General features: G+C 46.5%; 1 protein-coding gene across 4 annotated transcripts in view; it reads left to right on the forward strand.

Moving 5' to 3' along the window:
• Positions 1–19927, forward strand: part of SLC4A11 (solute carrier family 4 member 11) — a 97293-nt gene that overhangs the window by 4694 nt on the left and 72672 nt on the right. For 3 of the 4 annotated variants that reach the window (XM_041488147.1, XM_041488145.1, XM_041488146.1), the window contains exon 2: positions 12873–12923. In XM_041488147.1, coding sequence (XP_041344081.1) covers positions 12873–12923 — 51 coding nt within the window. Of the gene's footprint in view, positions 1–573; positions 2198–12872; positions 12924–19927 lie in introns of those variants that run through there. The other variant, XM_041488148.1, reaches the window with a different exon arrangement.

A 19927-nucleotide genomic window follows, 5' to 3' on the forward strand; every position in this document is an offset into this window, starting at 1 on the left:
GCAGAGCAACCCAGTGGGGTTTTGAGGAGGTTTTGGAGATGGAGGCAGCGCAAGGTGGGACTTGGAGGATGGGTTGGTGTGGTTGTGGTGATGCTCTCTTGGTTGCACAGTTTGGCCGCTGGCATCTCCACCAAGGAGCAGCTCTGGTCTCTGCTACACCCTGAGAGCTGATAAACAACCTCAGCGTGGAAAAAATTAAAAATAGAAACTGATCTGAGCCAGTCTTTTGTTTCCTGAGCTTGTTCACTTGCTGAAATGGATCCGGCACCGCGTGAAACCTGAAATACCTGCTGGAGGCTCAGTGGGCTCGGTTCACCTTTGGGGTTGTGATGCTGTCAGGTATCCTCTAAACTGTTAGTGAAGGTATCAGGTGTGGGGATAGAGGAAGGCTTGAAGATCTCCTATGCAGGTTTGTCTCACTATGAGGAGTTACCTTAAAAATTCCAGCTTGGTTCAAATCTTGCTTTAATGTAATACGGGGAGTTTGGCGGATCCTGCTGGTTCAGGAGCTGAGCTCTGTAAGTGCTGATCCTAAGGATGGGAGTCTCAACTTCTTATCAAACTTTTTTTGGGGAAGCTGTCTGGCTTGGTGAGGTGTTACCCTGATTTCTATTTAAAGATAGAGCAAGGAGTGGGACTGGAGACCTCCAGGGGTCTCTTCCACCCTCAAACACTTTCTGAACCAGGCTCTACCTCCTTAGCATCTCATTGCCAGTCTGTGATGTGCCTTACCTGGAAAAGCTTGTCAGGTGGCATGGCAAGGGAGAAAAAAAAAAAAAATGGAGGAGACTGGCTGAGCAGTCTCAGCAGAGAAAAGGCGTGGGAGGTGTTTAAAAACACGCTTTGCCTGTGGTTCTGTGTGGAGGAAACGAGCCTGTGGCAGGGCCTGGGGATGGGGGCTTCTGGCTGCCTCTCCTAAAGGGATGCCCCTTCCCTTCCTTGCTGCCTCCCCTTACCGTGCCCTGGGAAATGTTTGCTGCCTCCTGGTAAATATCATCACCCCGAATTTTTTTACTGAAGTCACAGGGATTGCCAGAGTTACTGTAGTAGGGGAGTGACCCAGCCTTGCCAGCATTTGGATAATTCGCTGTTTATTTCTGTCTTATTCTTTTAGGGTTCTGCTTTTTCTGAGTTGATGTTTTGGGGAGGTTTTTTGTTGTTGCTTTTTTTTTTGGTTGTTGTTGTTGGTTTTTTTTCAGTTGCTGTTCTTGTTTGTTTGGCCAGCTTAGACCATTCCTCTGGGGTTTAAGTCTCTGGGGGAGACTTGGCTTATTGTGCTGGAAATCTGGAATTGTAAGGAAAGTGAAGCAGTGTAGAATGGGCTGGAGCAGGAGGAGAGGATGTGGCATCTTCCCTCCAAAGCTTTTTAGGCACCTCAAGGTCCAGCACTGGCCACAGGCTGGGATTTAAGTCCCCTCGGATGAGGTGAGATCTTTCAGCTCGAAATTCTGCAACTTGCTGCTGGAGCACAGACTTGCTGCCCTGTTTCTCATTCCACTGCATGCATGCATTAACCCTTGCACTGCTGCTGCCGTGCAGCTGAGCTGGATGAAACACCAGAGCCCGGCAGGCACGGCAGCTGTATCTTTAAGGAATTTGCTCTGTCTCCCTCTCAGCAGCAGGTTTTTTTCCCCCCTCCTCCTTTTCTTCATCCTCTGGCTTTCCCTGTACTACTCTCTGTAAGGTACAGCATCTTCTCACTTCAGCTTTGGCTGGCACAGAGCTTTTTTTCTTTTTTAAGGAGGCACAGGAGCTTCTCTCCATCCTGCATCCAGCAAAACTCTCCGGAGCGCTGGGTCGCTTTAACTACTCTATTTTTGCTCTTGGAGGCAAACAGCTCCGAGAGGTGGTGGGATCCGTCTGGCTGGAGAAGGAGACAGCCCAAATCCTTGGCTGGGGCAGCGGTGGCATGTGCAGAGGTGCTGCCCAGGTGTGGGCTTGGCAGAGCTGGGCTGGAGGTGTCCATCTGGGAGCTGATGGGTCGCACTCTCACTCCACCCATCCGCCGCTCGCCAATTGGAAGTGAGGGACAAAGATGCTCTGGATGGATTCATATTGGAGCCAGTGAAAAAGCAGGAGCTGCTGGCTCTGCCTCGGCCACCTGAGCGAGTGGCCTTTGGGGACAAGTGCTGGTGGCTTGGGGGGAGCAGCCCTGAGGGGAGCAGAGGCATTTCTCTCTCTTGGAGAAGTAGTGCAGGTAAGTTGTGGTCTTAAAACCCCCCCCCAAACTGAAGCGCTGCTGTTGCTGGGTGATGCATTTGGTCAGGAAATGTAAAAAAGCAGCTCTGCCAGCTCTTGAATTATTTAATTCACTAAAGTAAGGCAGTGCTTGATGTATTTTCTATGGGCTTTGCTGTGCTTAGTGATGATATCTATTGCCTGTGCTGGGTGTCTCTGTGTTTAAGGATGGAGAATGCCTTTTGAATTCCATTTAAATTAACCGGAGCGCTGGCTGTCGGGGGTTTGAATTTAGTTTCAAGGTATGCATGGGGAGATGAGCACTGAAGAGCTTCTCTGTTCTGGTTTTTCTCTTAATTAATGGCAAAACATCCTCCCAGCCTGTCAGTGAGCTTTACATAGAGCTGTTTCACTTGGGGGAAGTGCAGTGCTGAGTGGAGACAAAATCATGTATGTAGTGTGTCTAAAATGCTCCCAAACATCATCCCTGGTGCTGTAGCCGTGGAAGCCTTGTAGATGAACCATAAACAACATCCTAATGAATAACATTATCTCACAGCTTGTCAGTCTGCAGTTATTTCATCACTGGACTGGGGCATTTTAATTTTGGATTGACGACGGACTGGAAAATGGGATCTGGTGCTGCTGCCTCTCCCCCCACCTGTGTTGTTGTTGTTGTTGTCACTGATGTTGTTTTATGGCTCCTAAACATGGCAAACTGCATGGGGTGATTTGTGTTATCCTGCTGCAGCTGGTGGGAATTGCAGACCCTGTTTCTGAGGCTGCAGAGTGCAGCTCTGTGGCCATTTGGGGATTCTTTGGGCTGTTCTTGCTTTTCGTGGCAGAGGGAGGTTTTTCTTTCTGAGTCTTGATGAGAAGCACAACTGAAAATGTGTTTGGTGATCAGGTGGCTGGGTTCAGTGCTCTGCTTCTGTTTCCAGTACAGACCCTGGGTTTGGGCCTAACTTCTGGTTTTCTGTGGGTTAGATCAGTTCCATCCAGTGCCTTTTTGGGGGGTGGTGGTGGGAAGGGATGCAGGAACAACTTTGCTGTAAAAGCCTGGCTCAGCCACTGCTGCCTTTCAGCAGCTGTTTTCATTCCTAGTGGCGATAAGATAGCAGGGGAAAAGAAACTTTCTAGAAATTCACTTTGTTCCAAAACATGACCCTGGTACCCTGGAGGAGGGAGGGATGTTCCAGAGTGAGACTGGTGCTGCTGTAGCATCTCTTCCACTTAACCCCCAAGAAAAGCTTATTCCCACCTGTTTACTCCTTCCTGCTGCTTAATTTTTACAGTATTTACACTTTAAACCCCCACAGGGAGCAGCTCCCACTCTCTGAATAGCCCCAAGTCAGTGAAATGTTGTCAGACTGTCTCTTAACCATTTTTGCATGGTTTACACAGTGCCACTGCAGATAAGTGGCAGGTGGTGGCCTCTGGAAGACCTGCCTGTACAAAGAAGGCATTTCAGCAGAACAAAATATCTCAGGCATCTTTTAAAATCCATTTTCAACCCTAACCAAGGTTTGGGGCTGTTGCAGTATCTCTTTCTCTTTTGGATTAAGGGTGATGGGGCTTCTGATAGGGCCCTGCAAGGGAAAGAGCTGCCTGAGAAGCTGTCAGTAAGAGTTAATGCTTTCTAAATTATTTAAATGTTTCAGGAAAAGTCTGCTGAGGAGCCTCAACTGGCCTGATCTTGGGCCTTTGCCAGCTTGTGGCATCTCTGGAGGTGTTTGCTGTCTCTCCTCTCCATGTAGTGCTTAAGCAAGAAATCCTTGCAAGACTTAAATCACGTTTTAGAGGGTCCAACAAAACAAAACCTCCCCCCAACAAAACAAAACCTGTAAAGAAAACAAAATAAGAAAAAAAAAAAAAAAAGGTGGGGGGAGAATAGCCAGAACAGTCCAACAGCCAAATCCCAAAGTGTTGTTGGTGCCTTGCTGCTGACATGGTCCTGCTCACCTGTGAAATGCTGCCCAAGAAATGCAGTGGGTGAGGAGTGGATATCCTGCATCACTCTGGATCTGCAGGGTGGCTTCCTCTTGCAGCTCACCTCTGGGAGGCAGCCTCGGATATTAATTGTTTGGGTGGGCTAAATTGTGATGAGTCAACCTAGAAAACGTGGTGCTCCTGCTAAATCCAAGCAGCCTTTTTTTTTTTTTTTTTGGTTGGGGGGGAGGTCTCTGGGAGCTGTCACTGCTGCACCCAGTGACTCTTTATTAGCTGGTTTTATTGCAGTGGGTGAGCTGGAGGAAGCTGGAGGGGAATTGTTCAATGCAGTGAGGAAAAGGCTTTGAAAACAGCCACGTCTGATCCCTGAGCCTGTGTGTGGGTGGGTGTTTGCCTGGCAGGGAGCAGGCAGGAGGATGCTTCCTGCTTTATCCCTTCAATATGATGCTTTATTTTCCCAGCCAGCCACTGTGGAAATGAGTTCTGGGGTTTCATTTACCACGGTGCCCCGTGGCATAATTTAAAACCTCCCCACACCATTTCCATGCTCAGAAGAATGTCCAGCTCCTTGCATATAATCCATGGTCTGAGCCTTGAGTGCCTGCTGAGCCTCAAAGCCATGGAGTTGTGTTTTCTGCCTGGACCAGGACTGGGATGTCATCCCACTCTGATGGAGGACACTTTAGATAAATCCATGGAGCAAAACTTTATATCCAAGTGACTCAGGATAGCCCTGGAAATGTCAGAGGACTGGTTTGTGTTCTCCAAAAATCACAGAAATGGGACATTTCCAAGGGGTGTGATGTTTAGTTTAGATAATCCAGACCTCCGAGTCCTAAAAACAGGGATCTGGGGGAATGAAACCCTTCTGGGAAGCAAAGAAATGGTGAAAAACCTTTAGGGATACTTCTCGTAGGGGGATAGGGGAGTAAGCAACACATCAATGCATCCCTGTGGCAAGAGGAGAGTGTTAAACATAAAGGGAGTTCTAAAGAATTATTGACAGAAACATTCTCTCCTGTAAGGTTTCCTGGAGGATGTGTTTATACATCAGGAGGGCAAAGCCTGTGTCCCTGAAGGTCTGGGTCTCTGAGCTGGAGCAATAATTTGCCATCAAATTGGGGCTGCTTAAAAGCACCTTCCTCCTCAGTGTCTGCTCTGAGCAGCACTTCATCTTCCAAAAGTTTACTGGGGTGAAGAGCTTCAGAGTAGATTTAAATCTTTCTGGGGCATGGCTGTCTCCTAAACTGTTTTGAGGACCTCCTGAGTTGATTTCTTGTAGGTATTTGCATGCAGATGATGTTTTAATCAACCCATTTAGGTAAAAACCTGCAGTGAATATCCCTGTTTTGTTACCCAGTGATGCCAGGCGCTCTTCTGCTGCCTGTGTTAAATCTCCAGGTGTGCTGTGCTTTTTTTTCCCTTCAGGGACTGTGCTTTTCCTCCCCAACCTCATGAGGAGGAGGAGGATGAGCAGAGGAAGGTGAGGGGCAGCAGATGCAGGCAGAGGAGAGCTGCCCTCCCTGTGGGTACCAGCTGCCCTGTGGGGCATTGCCCACTCCTTGCTCTTCTCCTGCTGTGTTTGGGAGCTGTGTTGGGAAGATATTTTGAAGTCTGTGATGGGTGGAACCGGGGGGGAGCAGGATCCCAGCTGGTGCCTGTGGTCTGTCCTTGCAGAGCCCTTCCCTGCAGCCCTGGCACTGAGCTGGGGATGGATAGGGCTCTGCTGTGCCTTGGGAAGGGAGGATTATCCCCCTCAGGCTCTGCTGGGGATGGATGTGTGCTGCACTGACAAAGGACAGCGAGGCTGCAAAGCTGTGCCTAAAAAGACTCCGGTAGTTGATCTTGACTCAGCCCTTCAAGAAAAAACTCCCTGGGAGTCCCAGTGCGAATATTCCCCATTTAATGACTTACAAAAGGTCTTTTTGACCCTCTTGAATTTTGTCTTTGATGTTTTCCTTTGCCTTTTAGGGAAGGGTCTGTGTTTGAGCTTGCCTCAGGCAGCATCAGACACCCTTTACCAGGCACTTTCCTTACCAAGCATTCCTGACTGATCTCACACTTCCTTGAATTACAATGATCAGTTTGGAAAACCTGACTTCTCTGATTTTTTTTTTTTCTTTTTTTTTTTGGTCACACCTCTCTGGGCATGGAGAAAAACAAGTCAAATCTGCAGCTCTTGTCCTGTCTGTCAGTTGTGATTGCCCAGACCAGCAGCACAGGGGCATATTCCAATCTCTGTGCCAGCAGGAGCTTTGCTCTCACCAGCCTTTTCCAGCTGAATCAGGTGGAGCTGTGGAAGGAATCGGCTGCTGAAGGTGTAGATAGAAATGAGAAGTGGCAACTTGAGCCAGAATAGCTTTTTGCTTGCTGCTGTCCATTAATTCTTGCTGACTAAGGTGGTTTTAAATGATTTGCAGGGAATGTCTCCACCAAGAGCCTGTGCTGCTTGGTTCTTCTTGGAAACTCCCAGAATCTCTTGTTTTAAGAGCACAAGAGAGGCTCTGTTGGAGAAAAACTGTAATATTGACATATTTAGAGCTGATCATGTCGGCTGTGATCAGATTTGCTGCCTGTCAAGCTCCTGTCCTGTTCTGCTGTGATGCAGTTGTGTTATCAAAGGAGGCTTCCTTGTCCTCCTCCTGTTGAGCTCTTGCTGCACACTGAGATTTTTAAACTTCATTTCAGTTAATGCTCTACATAATTAAAAAATTCCTTCTCTCCTACAGGTTTTCCCTGAGGTGTTATTTCCTCTGTGTGTGATTTTTCTCTTAAGTCTGTGTTTCTGCTGACTTTGGGTGGAGAAGGGGAGCAGCACCATTTGGTTATTAGGTATTTAAAGCACATAAATTGTGACTCTTCCCTTGCTCCAAGTTGCAGGAACCTGAATGCAGCTTCCAGATCCCTTGTGTAGGAATTCCCTTGTCCTGGGATGTTAATTCATGTTGGGGTGGAGAGGGCAAAGAATAAGAATTTATTAAGAGTTTAATACTGAACACCAGGACTGGGGTCTTTGGATGGGGGAAGCTGCATCATCTTCCACCAGCTTGAAGCCTTGGATGAGACCATAAATTTGTCCAAGCTGGAATTATCCCTGGATCAGTTTGAGGGGGTACAACTTAACTGTAACATTTCTGATTTTGGATTCAGTGAACTCCTGGAGTCAGCTGGAAGTGGCCAAAACTTTGCTGCAAAGCTAAAGTCCTGCATGACTTCTGGGAAGTGGATTTCATTCCAGTTACCCATCCCATTTCTGCCCAGTTATCTGACTGGGCAGTTCAGTATGATGCAATAATTGCTAATTCTTCCTGCGAGGAAATGGGCAAAGTCTGGAGGCTTTTTCAGCACAAACAAGTGATTTTTGTGGTAACTTCTCACTCGCAGTCTGACGTGTTCTGCTTTGTCAGCTTTGAGGCAGGACATTGCACGTGCTGATGAGTCTGAGAAATGTCCTCAGAGCTCCAGCCAGAAATGGTGGAAATTGAGGTTTTTGAAGGAGCTGTGGCTGCCCTGTCCCTGGAAGTGTCCAAGGCCAGGTTGGATGTGCTTGGAGGAACCTAGTCTGGTGGAAGATGTTGGAATATGGGGTTGGAACTGGATGGTCTTTAAGGACCCTTCTGGCCCAAACCATTCTGTGAAATTGGAGCACAGCCTGAGTAAAGGATAGTGAAGCTACGTGATGTTTTCTGATCAGAACTTTTGGGCTAATTAAATTTTCCAGATGTACGAGCTGCCCATGTTCAGAGACAGCCCAAGAGTTGCCAATATTAAGGGGCCTGTAAATAAAAAGGTTCTTCCCCAGTACCTCTTTCAAACTGGTGTTGTCTCAAAATAAACTCCAATTAACTATCAAGGCCCTAGAATTTCTAGAGATTTAAGCAAAGAAAAAAAAAAAGCCATAAATGCTAAAGGCTGTGGCAGTACTTGTAGAAAGCTTTTGCAGAGCTGTGTTTCACTTCAATATAAGGCTTGTGCTGCAGAGGGCTGTTTATTTGGAAGATGCCAGCACCAGAACAGTGTAATTGAGTTACCCAAGTATCCCGAGAATGTGTTTTTATTCATAATCCTCCAGTATTGCAAGGCTCAAGGGAACTTATTGCTAACTTTAAAACAAGAGAGTCAAAATGGATTATTAGTTGGAGACGCAGTGTGCACAGGAATTTAATAATGGAGGATGGCATGGCAGGGGCTTGTTTTTAAATGTAAAAATGATAAGAATGTAAGAAATCAGGAAATATACCCACTTCTTGTCTGGTGCTTCCCATGGCAGATCAGCTGTTCCATCCCCGTCCTAAAGCTAAGCACCTTAAACAACAACAGCAGCCCAGACTCTGCTACCAGTTAAAAAAGAAATTTCATATCCAGGTCTGGTGGAAGGTGTCCCTGCCCATGGCAGAGTGTTGGATGGTCTTTTAGCTCCCAGCTCAAATCATTCTGTGATTCTCTGATATTCCTCTGCCTTGGTGGCTCTTGGGGTCGCTGCTGTTGCCTCAGCTCGAAGGGTAATGGCTTAGCCATGAAATCTTCAGCTGTATCCTTGAGTCTAGAAAAAGCAGCTTTGTTTTCTCTTTTGCAGCACTTCAGCTCTTCACCTCTGAGTTAGCGCTTGGAAAGCTCAGAAATTTTCATTTTGAGAAAGGAAAGAAGTGGTAACACCATGTGCCTCTCCAATTTAGTCTCATCTAACAGGCATCCCTGCAGGGAATAAGGTTGGGATGGCAGTAGGAGGTTATTTTCTGGAGTAAATTAATGTTTAGAAAAGAAGAGCACAGCTTAAATTATCAAAAGAGAGCTGCACCTTGTGCTTTTGGGCAGACAGTGGAAGGTGACACCTTGTTCTGCCTTTGGATAGGGAGAGCAGTTGGAGAGTCTGGTTGTCCTTGGAGGTGATGGGTGAGAAAGAGTCTGAAGAGAGGCAGGACCTCTCTGCGAGGTACCAGAGGCACAGGAATGAGTTGTGCTCCATCTTTGCTCCTTGGGGTAGTGCTTTCCAGCTTTGTCTCTAGAAGCATTTTTCTTGCTGAAGATTCTTTGCTTGGGTTTTTTTTTTCTTTAATTGTTGGAGCCTTTGAAAGAAAACCCTGAGTGAAAGAACTGGCAGCGTGGGATTGGAGGATCTGAGGGTGTGCAGAGGGGAAACCCCTGAGCCCCTGCACTTTGCAGGCTGGAGGAAGATTTATCCTTCGTGGAAATACTTCTGCAACTTGAGGCAAACACTGGAGCATTATCATGTTGATACCTAATGAATGTGGAGAGTTGTTCTCCTGCCCAGGCTTCCCTAAGCCCAGCAATTGCATCGATCACTGCCGTGTTTCATAACTGGCCCTTGCTTGAACTCTTTTTAATTTCAGGAGTGGAGGTGAGGTGGGGAGAGGAAATGAGAGATTGGTGTGTGTGGCTGCTGGAGCAGAGCAGGCTCAGCCTTGCTCTCAGCTCTGCCTGAACCCAGCACAGCAAAACCCGGCCGAGGAGCCGAGACCTTGGATGTGAAATCCTGTAAGCGCCTGGAGAGGGGAGCAGGTGGAGCTGCTGATGAGTTTGTGTTTCTGGCTGCTCCTCAGCCTGCACTTCAGCACCAGCCAGCTGGCCTTGTCCTTAGGTAGCATCCCTCAGCATAAGAAATGCTTGCTGCTGTTTGGGGAATACAGGGAGAAAGGGACTGGGGCATAAGGAGGAAGGAGATTAATTGGGCTGTCCCCGAGATCTGTCTGGTTTGTTCTGCTCAGTTCAAAACTTGGGGATGTTCAAGCTGGAGAAGAGGTGTCCTCTATTAGAGGACACTTTGGTTTCAAGATGTTTCCTCCTGATTTAGCCAAAGCTGGGACAGAAGGTTCTAGGGTAAACTTATTGTGACATTTTACTGCTTGAAGGGGGCCTTTAGAAAAAGTGGGGATAGACTTTTTAGAAAAGCTTCTTGGGATAAGACAAGGGGTGATGGTTTTAAACAAAAAGAGGTTTAGATTAGACATAAGGAATAAAATTTTTGCAGGTTGCCCAGAGATTTGGTGGATGCTCCATCCCAGGAAATGTTCAAGATCAGGCATGCTGAGCAATCTGATCTAGTTACAGATATCCCTTCCCGTGGCAGGGAAGGTGGAGTAGACCTTTAGAAATCCCTTCCAACCCAAAATATTGTATGAAAAAGTCAGGTGAATGCTGAATTCTGTAGTGCATCAGAGGTGCAGATGCTGTAGCCCCCAATTTACCCTTCCCACCTCCACTTGTGCTAATCCCTGACCTGTCAGCTGCTCCCATGGCTCCCTGCCTGTGTCTGGGCTTGTATAAACACCCATCACCTTTTACCTCCTGGGCACGCCAGGCACAGGTTCCTGATGTTAATGTGCCCCTTCCGTGGGGGATGTAAGAGCTTTTCCAAAGGCGCCAACAAGGCTGTTTGGAAACCTGAATTGGGTTGGTGCTGTGGGACAGCATTATGTTGGGAGAAGACAAATTACCAGGGCTGGGTTTTTGCCAGGACATAGTAGGGTGAACTTGGGATTTTTTTTCTTTTTTTTTTTTTTTTTCCCCAAACGTGCCATTGCATCTTTAATTACAAGGTTAAGACCTCTGTTTTATGACTCATCTGAAAAAACAGCACCTCCACCATAATTACCCGAGCATGTTGCCGGGGGGACTGTGGCTCATTAGTGACTCAGAGGAACCAGTGGCACCTAATGAAATGGCACTGCCTGCTGTAACACCCCAGCCTTGCCCTTTTCATGCCTGGTCCAAGCAGGGATCAAACCAGCGTCCTGTAAAGGTGTGATGCCAACCCAGGTGATGCTGCAGGTGGAAGGAATTTCTGAGGAAGAAACCAACCAATTCCCAATCATTAGACAGCATCAACCTGCAGAAATAGCTGTGTTCAGTTGAAGGAAAAGCAGAGGGTCTCATTTTGCCCAGTGAAGGATGAACATGTTGCTTCAGGCTCCCTCAGAAGCCATAACAGGAGTGAGAAATGGATAAACCATCCTGCTGGGAATGTGGGTTCCTTGGGTAATCCGCCAGCCGAGGCGTATTTTGTTTGTTTCCCTGAAATACGTAAATGCAATCATTGCACAATAAGAGTCTCTTCAAAAACTTTCCTTTGATCATTAACATGCTAATCAGTCTGGATGGATCTTCTCCTTCCCTTCCAGGTGGAGGGAAACAATTGACTCGTGTAATGGGTGCCCCTTGGCCACAGTTCGGTGCCGTTTGTTCCTCCAGCCCATTGTTCTGGGATGAACTTTGGAACATTGTGTTTCTCCCTTGGACCAGACACTGGAATTGCCCTCTGGTTTATGTGCTGGCTCTTTTTTTTTTCTTTTTTTCCCATGGCCATCAGGGTATCCCTTCAGGAACCTGTCAGCACTGGAAGGTCTGAGTGGTGACAAGTGACAGGGCTGGGAGGTGCTGCCGTCAGTGGCAAGTGGCTTTGCATCCGTCATGTGCACAAGGGCTCCCGGGGGACCAGCTGGAATTGTGAGACCTGAAAACGTGGCACACTGTACAAGGGAATAAAGAGCCTGCAACCTGGGAGCCAGAAGTTATGGGGCAGAGAAAGGGTCTTTGGGAAACAGTGTCATACCTCAAAGGAAAAGCAGGAAGCCTAATCTGCAGAACAATAAGGCAGGCGAAACCTCTTTCCTGGTTGGCCCAAATTCATCCCAGGCTTGCGTAGGTAATGTTTGATTAGCCTAATGAGCTGGGGAGAGACAGAGCAAACCTATTCCTCTTTCTGATTGCATTTTGGCTGGGAAGAAGTGTGTGAAGAGGCAGCATCGAGTCCCAGGTTTCCAAGGGGCCGCTTGGGTGATTCTTGCTCAGGGCTTGAAATCAAGAGCTCTGTTATTGATGTAAAATGAGCCATGCACCTGTCCAGGGGAGCTGCTGCCTGTGCCCACGCAGGCTGAGCTGTCACTTTTTGTCAGCCTTCAGAACAGCCAAGCTGGGTTTGGGCACCAGGCTTTGGGCACACCTGAGAGCAGGTGCTCCTGTGCTCTGTTATCCACCAAGAGATGTTCAGTAGCTGCTTTGCCAGCAGTGAATTGCAGAACTGGCTCAGTAGCAGACTCCTGTTCCCTGATAAACGCTGGGGATCCATCCCTGCTGCTGCTGTGTTGGTGGATTTGCTCTTGCTCAGCATCATTTCCCATTTGTGGCTTCCTCACCAGACCCTCTTGGTGCAGATGGTGTTGATGCAGGACCCCAGCTCAGGAAGTGGGTCAAGGAAGGCTGGAGGGTTCTGGGCTTATCTTCAAGTGCCAAGCACTGTTTGGGGGATATCCTAATGATTAGGAGCAGCAGGATGGGAAGTGAATTCTCATTTTCATCAAAATTGAGGGGTTTTTTAAAATTAAACTGGTTCTTTTTATCTGAGCACAAGGTACAACCTGGGCTTCATTGTGGCTTGTATTTTTATAAAAACCTTTTGGATGTTTAGTTTGTGTTTTTGCTGACATACTTATTCAGGTTTGGTAAATCCCTGAGGTGATCAGACTCGTCCTGATCTTCAGCTGTGCTCTTTTATGGTCCCAGCCCAGGATGTCTCAGACTTTTTTTCAAGTAAGAAGCACACATGCCTGTGGCTACAAAGGAGAGTTCTGATAAATGCTATAACATCTATAAGCAAAAAGTTACATTTACCACATTCAGGAAAATCTGATGCCTGCAGTATTTTGGGACTGGCTTTGTGCTGTGAAGTAAAGACATTCAGCATCTTGATGATTCTTGTGTTTAATTTTTTTTTCTGTCTTCTCCAGAGTCTCCACCAGCAGCGATGTCAAGAAATGGATACTTCTTTGAAGAGAGTGGCAAGTATTACTTGACTTTTTTGCACACACACCTTCTTGGAGGGAGAGCTGCGCTGCAGGGGTATCTGCAAACGTGACGTGGGTGATAGAGAATCCATTTAGCTGAAGTGTGGTGTGAAAACAGTCTGGTGCCATGGTTGTGTAATCCAGTACTAGGAGCAGGCTCCGTGTTTTTAAATCCTGTAGATGTTTGAGATAGTCAGGCAGTAAATAATCAACTCCACATTGTCATCAGTGACTGTTCTGGGTGGCTCCTTGTTTTTCAAGTTCTTTTGTGATGTTTTCCTGTCGTACAGCCTGGCAGGTGTATCTGCTTGTCTTTTTCTGGAGTGGGGATCATGCGTGGGTGTTGGATCCCTTTGGAGACATCCTGCCAAGGAGCATCAAGCAAAAGTTGGATGGCTCTGGCAGACACATCTTTTACTGCAAAGATTTGTTTTTTTCTTTGAAGCAAGATGAAATGGTGGCATTTGAAAACTTGGATCATCTGCCTCAACTTGGATCATCTGCCTCAAAGATGACTGAGATCTTGGAGATATTGTACTGATAAAGGAAAAGCTGAAGTGCAATGAAATCCCATCTTCTCTGCTGATTTTGGAGAAATAGAATAATTGAATAATTTTGGTTGGAAACAACCTTAAAGATAATTTTGTTCCAACCCCCTGCCCTGTGTTTTCCCCCAAAACAGCATGTATTTAGGGCATTAGAGAGAGATCGTCTGGAGAGTTCCAGCCTCTTCATGAAGTAGTCCCTGAGGGCTTGGGGCTTCCTGCCCTTGGAAATGCTGGAAATATTCAGGACTTCCAAATGGTGAGAAAAAAATACTAAAATTCTCTGGTTCTTTAGGCCCTTAGATGCTTGTAGCTGTCACAAGGCTCATCTTTCTTGTTCCAGGGGGCCAAGCCTTAGGTTGACATCTGGAAGGGGAAGTTGAATGTCTGCCAGATGTCAGCTGATCCAGCACCACTGGTGACAGCACTTCCTTTGGCACTGGCTCTTCCCTTCTCATACAAAGAACAAATTTTGGGGAGTCAAAGGCCAAAACTGGAAGCCAGTCCTCTCATCTCTAGCCAGGGGTGTTCTCTGGAGGCTGGGTTGAGTTGCAGAAGGGCAGAAAATAATGCCTGACCTCAGGGAGGTTTTCTGAGGGCATGTGGGGTGTGAGGTTGGGGTAGCCCTGCTCCTTCCCTCCTTCCCACCTCGCTTGTGGGCTCTTGGGATGGGGTTGGTGCTTTCCTGAGGATGGGAATGTGAGAGGGTGATCCAGGTTGGGACCTGGGGGGGGGTGACTGAGCCCCCAGCATCTGCCTGAGAGCAGTGCAAGGGCTTGGGGAGAAACACCGCTGGTTTTGGAGGCAGGACAGGCCCCTACTTCTTCCCAAACCATATTGCCACAGCCCAGCTGTCTGTCCTGACATGTCCTACATGTCCCTTTCCAGGACTCAGTCTTGCCTTCCTCAAACTGTCCCCGCAAACAACAAAAAAAACCCCAAAAAGCAGATCTCTGAATGTTTTTTTGTTGTTGTGGCACCTTCTGAGAGAGGCTTCTTCTTTTGTCGACTTGATGCCATGGCAATGGGCATTTCTGCCCTGTATTTGTGTTATTACTCATCTTCCTCCTTTGTCTTAAGGAGACAGCACCTTGGAGCTGCCTCTAAGGGCTTTGAGAAGCTCGGTGGTGCTTTCCTGTTGTGCTTTCTGTGTGGTTTGGGGAAGGAGGGGACGTTGCTCACGCGTTCCTCCTCGGCCCTCGTCGTGTTATTTGCGATTGGAAATACACTGGATTTCTTGGTTATTTCACTCTCAGAGCTGCTGTCACTCTTACTCCTCATTACAAAGTGACCTTTTGGAAGAGTTCAGCTGCTGTGGAGTGATGAGTCACCTTGTGCTGCTTGATTGAGCCGAGGCCTTGGGGTGTATGGACGGCACATCCCAGAGCGTGCTGGTGCGAGCGCTCCCACCCCGCTGCGCGGCTTTGGTGATCTCTCCGCAGGAGTTCTGTGCTCTCACATTCTCAAAGCCTTCACCCCAAAACGTCATCGGGGCTGGAGGAAACCACAGATAAAGATGTTACCTTTTCACAGGGTTTCAAAACAGCTTGTTTTGAAAGGGAGCTATGAAATCACCGAGATGCTTCGTGGCGCCGCTTGTGGGGATAAGCCAGGCAAGAGATGCTCTTGCCCCACCTCTGAAGCAATAAAAATCCCCAATCCCCTAAGTGCTGTGTTGGGAGAAGGCAAAGAAAAAAAGAAACCTCTTTAATTCTGTTTTTTGGACACTTTCCTCCCTTTTCTCAGCAGGGCAACATCTTTTGATATTCTTGTTCTGTGTAGAGTGGAGCTTTTTTTCCTTATCTCCTCCTGGGATCTTGCATATACATATGGTTTTCTGTATTCTAAGTAATTAGGATGTTTTTGTTTCTCAGCATATCTGAGGCTCTCTTTGGAGCCTGGGTTTGTCTTTTGCCAGCTAACTTTTCTTTACCCTTCTTGTGTTCTCAGCAATGTTAAAATTTAAAAGTTGAAACCTGATTTTCTGTAACGAGTGTGATCTTGGCTGCAGCACCAAAGTAGAGCTTTGGAAGAACCTCCTGGATGTTTACATCCATAAAAACTTCAAGTGTTTGGTAATTTGTAGCTCTGTTAATTACTGAGGAGCTGGGGAAAGCCCTGGAAGGATTTTTCAGTGAATTAATATGTGACTGTTTGGGAAATTCTGAGGTTGTTGTGGTCCCAACCGTCTCCCAACCTAACTAGGTAAAAATCTGGAAAGTTCATCAGGGAGATCAGCTTTGAGTTCAAGTTTTCCCTTATTTCTTGAAGAACTTGAAAGCCACTTTTGTGGCTTGTAGTGCCTTGCATGAGGTAAATACTTGCAATGTAGCTGGAAAAAAAAATCTGGTGAGGAGTTTGTTCTGTACAGGCAATATTAAGAGAAAAAATAAAAAGAAATAAGTTTGTGCCTGCCCAGTTGGACATTTCTGATTGAGGGTGGTGCAGCAGATTTGATGACATCTGATGGCCATGGTCTATTTACATCCAGTGTGTACTGTCAGTTTTAACAGTTGTCCTGTGCCATCTTGCTGATAAAAATCCATTTTTTTACTCATTTTTTGAGTCTCTGGAAGAAGCCTCTTGCACAAACAAACCTGGCAGGGCCTGCTGATAATTGATGTCCCCCTCCCTGCATGTTAAAGTCACTTAAATCTTCTGTAAGGTTGTTTTGACAAATGAGTTTTCTTTCTGGCAAATGTGAGTAATGAGATGATTGTGTAGCCCAAATTCAAACCTGGGGATAATTGGAGTCCTGATAAAATGCAGCTCAGCAATCAGGGCTCAGAATTAACTCATCAAGCCCCACATTGTCTCTTGTGAGCATCCTGCACCCTCCTCGTGGAGGTGGAGCTCTAAAGGCACTGGAATTACCTGCAAGTGATTAAATTCTGCCCAAATTGTGATGAGGTTTTTAACTGAGCCAAGAACTTTCCCTGATAAGACACAAACCCAGAAGTTTTTTGGTTCCTCTTGCAAAATCTGAGGGAAGGAATCCCAGAGCAGTGATGGGGATATCTGAATTGTTGCATTGTTTTAAAGCTGGCTCAACAGATCTTGCAGCATAAATTTATTTTTTTTTTCTGGTCTTCCAGAGCAAATCCCTCACTGCTTGGTCTCCCCTGACTTATTAATTGGTTTTGCTGGCACAATAAATCACAGTTGTGTTGAAGGGCCCCAAGGCCCCAGTCTGGCTTGGGATGTTTGGATATATTTTATCTGCTTGTTTTTGTTTTTCACTTTGCAGTTCAGCTTGGTATGTGTTCTGGGGGAGTTTTCTTTCTTTTTTCTTATTTTTTTATTATTTTTTAAATATTTGACTTTATCTATCTTGGAATTGTTTGCTGAAGTAGGAGATTAATTTAAATGTTTTTGTGAAAAAAGTCCTTTCACAATGGTTTTTTTCCCATGAGATGCCCAGTTTGCCAGCAGGAGATGAACTGCTGCTACCTGTGGGAGAGCACGAGGAGATGGCTCACAGGTCTCTTGCACATTTTTATTTCTGGAATTATCAGAAGGCCTGTAATAAAATAGTAAAAGGAGCAGGAACACCCCTGATATCTGAGGGTTCTGCTGCAACACTGAAACTCCCCATGCTCCTGTGTTCTGTAAAAACAAAACAAAAAACCCCAACAACACTCCACTGAATTACTTGGATTATTCACAACATTTCCTAGAAATCTGGCTGCAAAATACAATACTGGAATTAATTCATAAGTGCCTGGGTGTTGTTTGTTTTGGGTTTTTTTTTGTTTTGTTTTGGAGGGGTTTTTTTTGGTTGGTTTTTTTTTTTTTTCAGCAGATCAGCTCTTGGAGTTCTGTTATGAATTATCACTGAAGTGGCAGGGGAAGCTTGATGTTTTCATCTGGCTCTTCATGACAAAAGGCTGGAGCAGGGTTGGGAAGATGCAGCTGAGGTTATGGTCAGCCAGTGGTGCAGGGGGCTGGGAGAGCTCTGCTCTTGGTGACTCACCTGCTCTGCACTTTCTACCTCTGGTTTGCATTTTTTTTTGGCTTTTCCAAGAGGAGGTTGTGGTTTAATCTGTGCTCTTGAGCTTAGGTAATGGATTGGCATCATCGTAGCAGGTGGTCACTGCTCCAGAAGATCTGTGTTTTATAGGGAGTGCTGAAGAGCCAAAAAGCTTCACCCCACACGTCCCTGGCTCTTAAGGTACCTGTGGAAGGTCTGGCATTGGGGGACACCTCTCTAAATCCCATTTACATGATCTGAAGACCTGCCTGTGCCAACCCAAATTACTTGGCTTAAACTTAGAGTGATTTATTAGAGTTGGGACCCTAAAGACCCTCTCTGCCACCCCTGCCATGGGCAGGGACACCTTGCACTTGAGCACAGTGCTCCAAGCTCTGTCCAGCCTGGCCTTGGACACTTCCAGGCATGAGGCAACCACAACTTCTCTGTGAATCTTAATAAAGGAGTTTTTCTAACCCAGGTATTCAAGATAAGCTCTGGGTCCTCCTGGCTGATTAATTTTCTGCAGCAAACCCTCAGCAGTCCAACCATGAGGTCTGGGGACACCCCCAGCCCCCCAGTTGGCTCCTGGGCTGGCACAGTGCCCCTGTGGCTGCCAGGGGTAAATAAATCTCTTGTGAGCCTTGCCAGGGACTCTCTCAGCTGTGAACCAGAGAAAAAGCTTAAAATCCTAGCAAAGCATCCAGATTTATTTAATCATTGTGCCTCACAGTTTTAGCAGGGTGGGAGACAGCTTTGGGTGCTGCTGGCTGGCTGCAGCCTTGCAGTTGTTTTTGTCTGTGAAATGCAGTAATTTGTTAGGAAGAATGAGGTTTTTCATGACTCTTGTCAAGCAAAACAAACCCCAAACTTTGCAGTTTAACCTCAGCAGGGATGTGTCAAACTTAGGTGTGTATTTACCTAAAAAATGTAGTTATATCAATGTAATTGCTCTCATTTTATCTGGAAAAAAATATATAATTATTTTGGTAAGTAGGTGATTATGCTGGAATCAGCCTGTGAGATGTGCCCACAAACTTGCTTTGGTTCATGTAGGAGTAGGGTGCTGTTTAAACCATTTTTTTCTGGACTGCTCTGGGGATTGAAGAACTGATAACACTTGCACAAAGTTCTTCCAGATCTCTCCTGAATCCTCCAGTTGCTCTCTCCCTGCCTAAGTTATCTGACTGGAAGGTTACCTAACCTGTGGAGGCACCAGGAATCTGTGTTTTCTGTGCAGAGTGTCAAGGTCAGTTTGGAGGTGGATGCTCCATTATTAACTGAGTTTCCTTTTGCACCCAAAGTTGGGGATTTGGGTGTTTTCCAAGTGGTGCAGTGAATCAGAGCCTGCAGGGAGCAAAGCAAACCCTCAGAGCTGAGAGCTCAGGTTAATTACAACTTCATGCCTTTCTTGAAAATCAGTGTCTGTTCTTGACTAGAGCAAGTTAAAAATCCACAAGGAGAAAAATTACATGAAGATGACTCTTTTTTTTTTTAACTCAATGCCAGTATTATCACCAGTTTTTAGGCTTAAATCTCTCTTGAGTTCCTTAATACTCTATTACAGCCAGGCACTGGGATGCTCAAAAGAGCCAGGCTGGATTTTAGGGTAATGCCCATGCCCCAGCTGATGCTCCTTTACCTTTAAAAGCTATTGAACATACATTATTATCATTGATTCCTTTGACCTTCTGTACTTGACCTGTAATTCCTCTGAGAAGATGGATGCAAAAATGGTTCTTGGGCTCTTCCAAAACAATTTGCTGCCTCCTGTGCCTAAAAACTCACTTGAGAAATCTGAAATGGCTTTTAACGTGACAAGCTGATAGTGTTGGATTGCCAATCATAGCTCAAAAAGCCTCTTTTAATGTAGTTTAAGGTTCCTGGCTTTCTGAGGAGAGTTTTTTGGAGGGGTGAAGAGGAGGAGATGCAATTCCATGATTCTGGAAGCCTGGGCTTGGATTTGACAGAGGGAATAGGCACTGCTGTAGATGAAAAGTTCTCCAGGCTTGGAGAAGAGATTGTCTTGGAAATTGAGGGTAAAAATCAGTTGCTTCCAGAAAACTGCTCTGAGTTAGTGGCTTGTGCCTGCAGATGTTGCTTAAAGTTCCACAATTGGCTTTGTCACCTTGAGACACCTCGAGAGGTTGTGCAAGGGCTGTGGCTGGAATAATTCCCATCACCTGGGGTGTGAGAGGTTGTTTTTAGTAATAAAGCTGCTTTTCTCCCAGGAAATTGAGCTTGATTAAGGTTTTTGGCTTTCCTGGAGAAGGCTGCAGCCCTTGGGCTGGGAGTGCTGCTCCCACTTCAGCTTTTCCAGGGAAAATATCTGACGTGGCTGAGGCTGAGCTTCCTGCTCACCCTGACTCTGCTGATTTTATTGCCCCAGGTGCAGCTTCCAGGTGCCACCAGAGCAGCAGTGGGACACTCAATGCCACCACTGATGGCAGCAGCTGCAGTCACTGCTGCTCCCTACAGAGCCC

The sequence above is a fragment of the Pyrgilauda ruficollis genome, unplaced genomic scaffold (assembly GCF_017590135.1).
Source record: "Pyrgilauda ruficollis isolate IOZ18807 unplaced genomic scaffold, ASM1759013v1 scaffold88, whole genome shotgun sequence".
In the NCBI taxonomy this organism is placed as follows: Eukaryota; Metazoa; Chordata; class Aves; order Passeriformes; family Passeridae; genus Pyrgilauda; species Pyrgilauda ruficollis.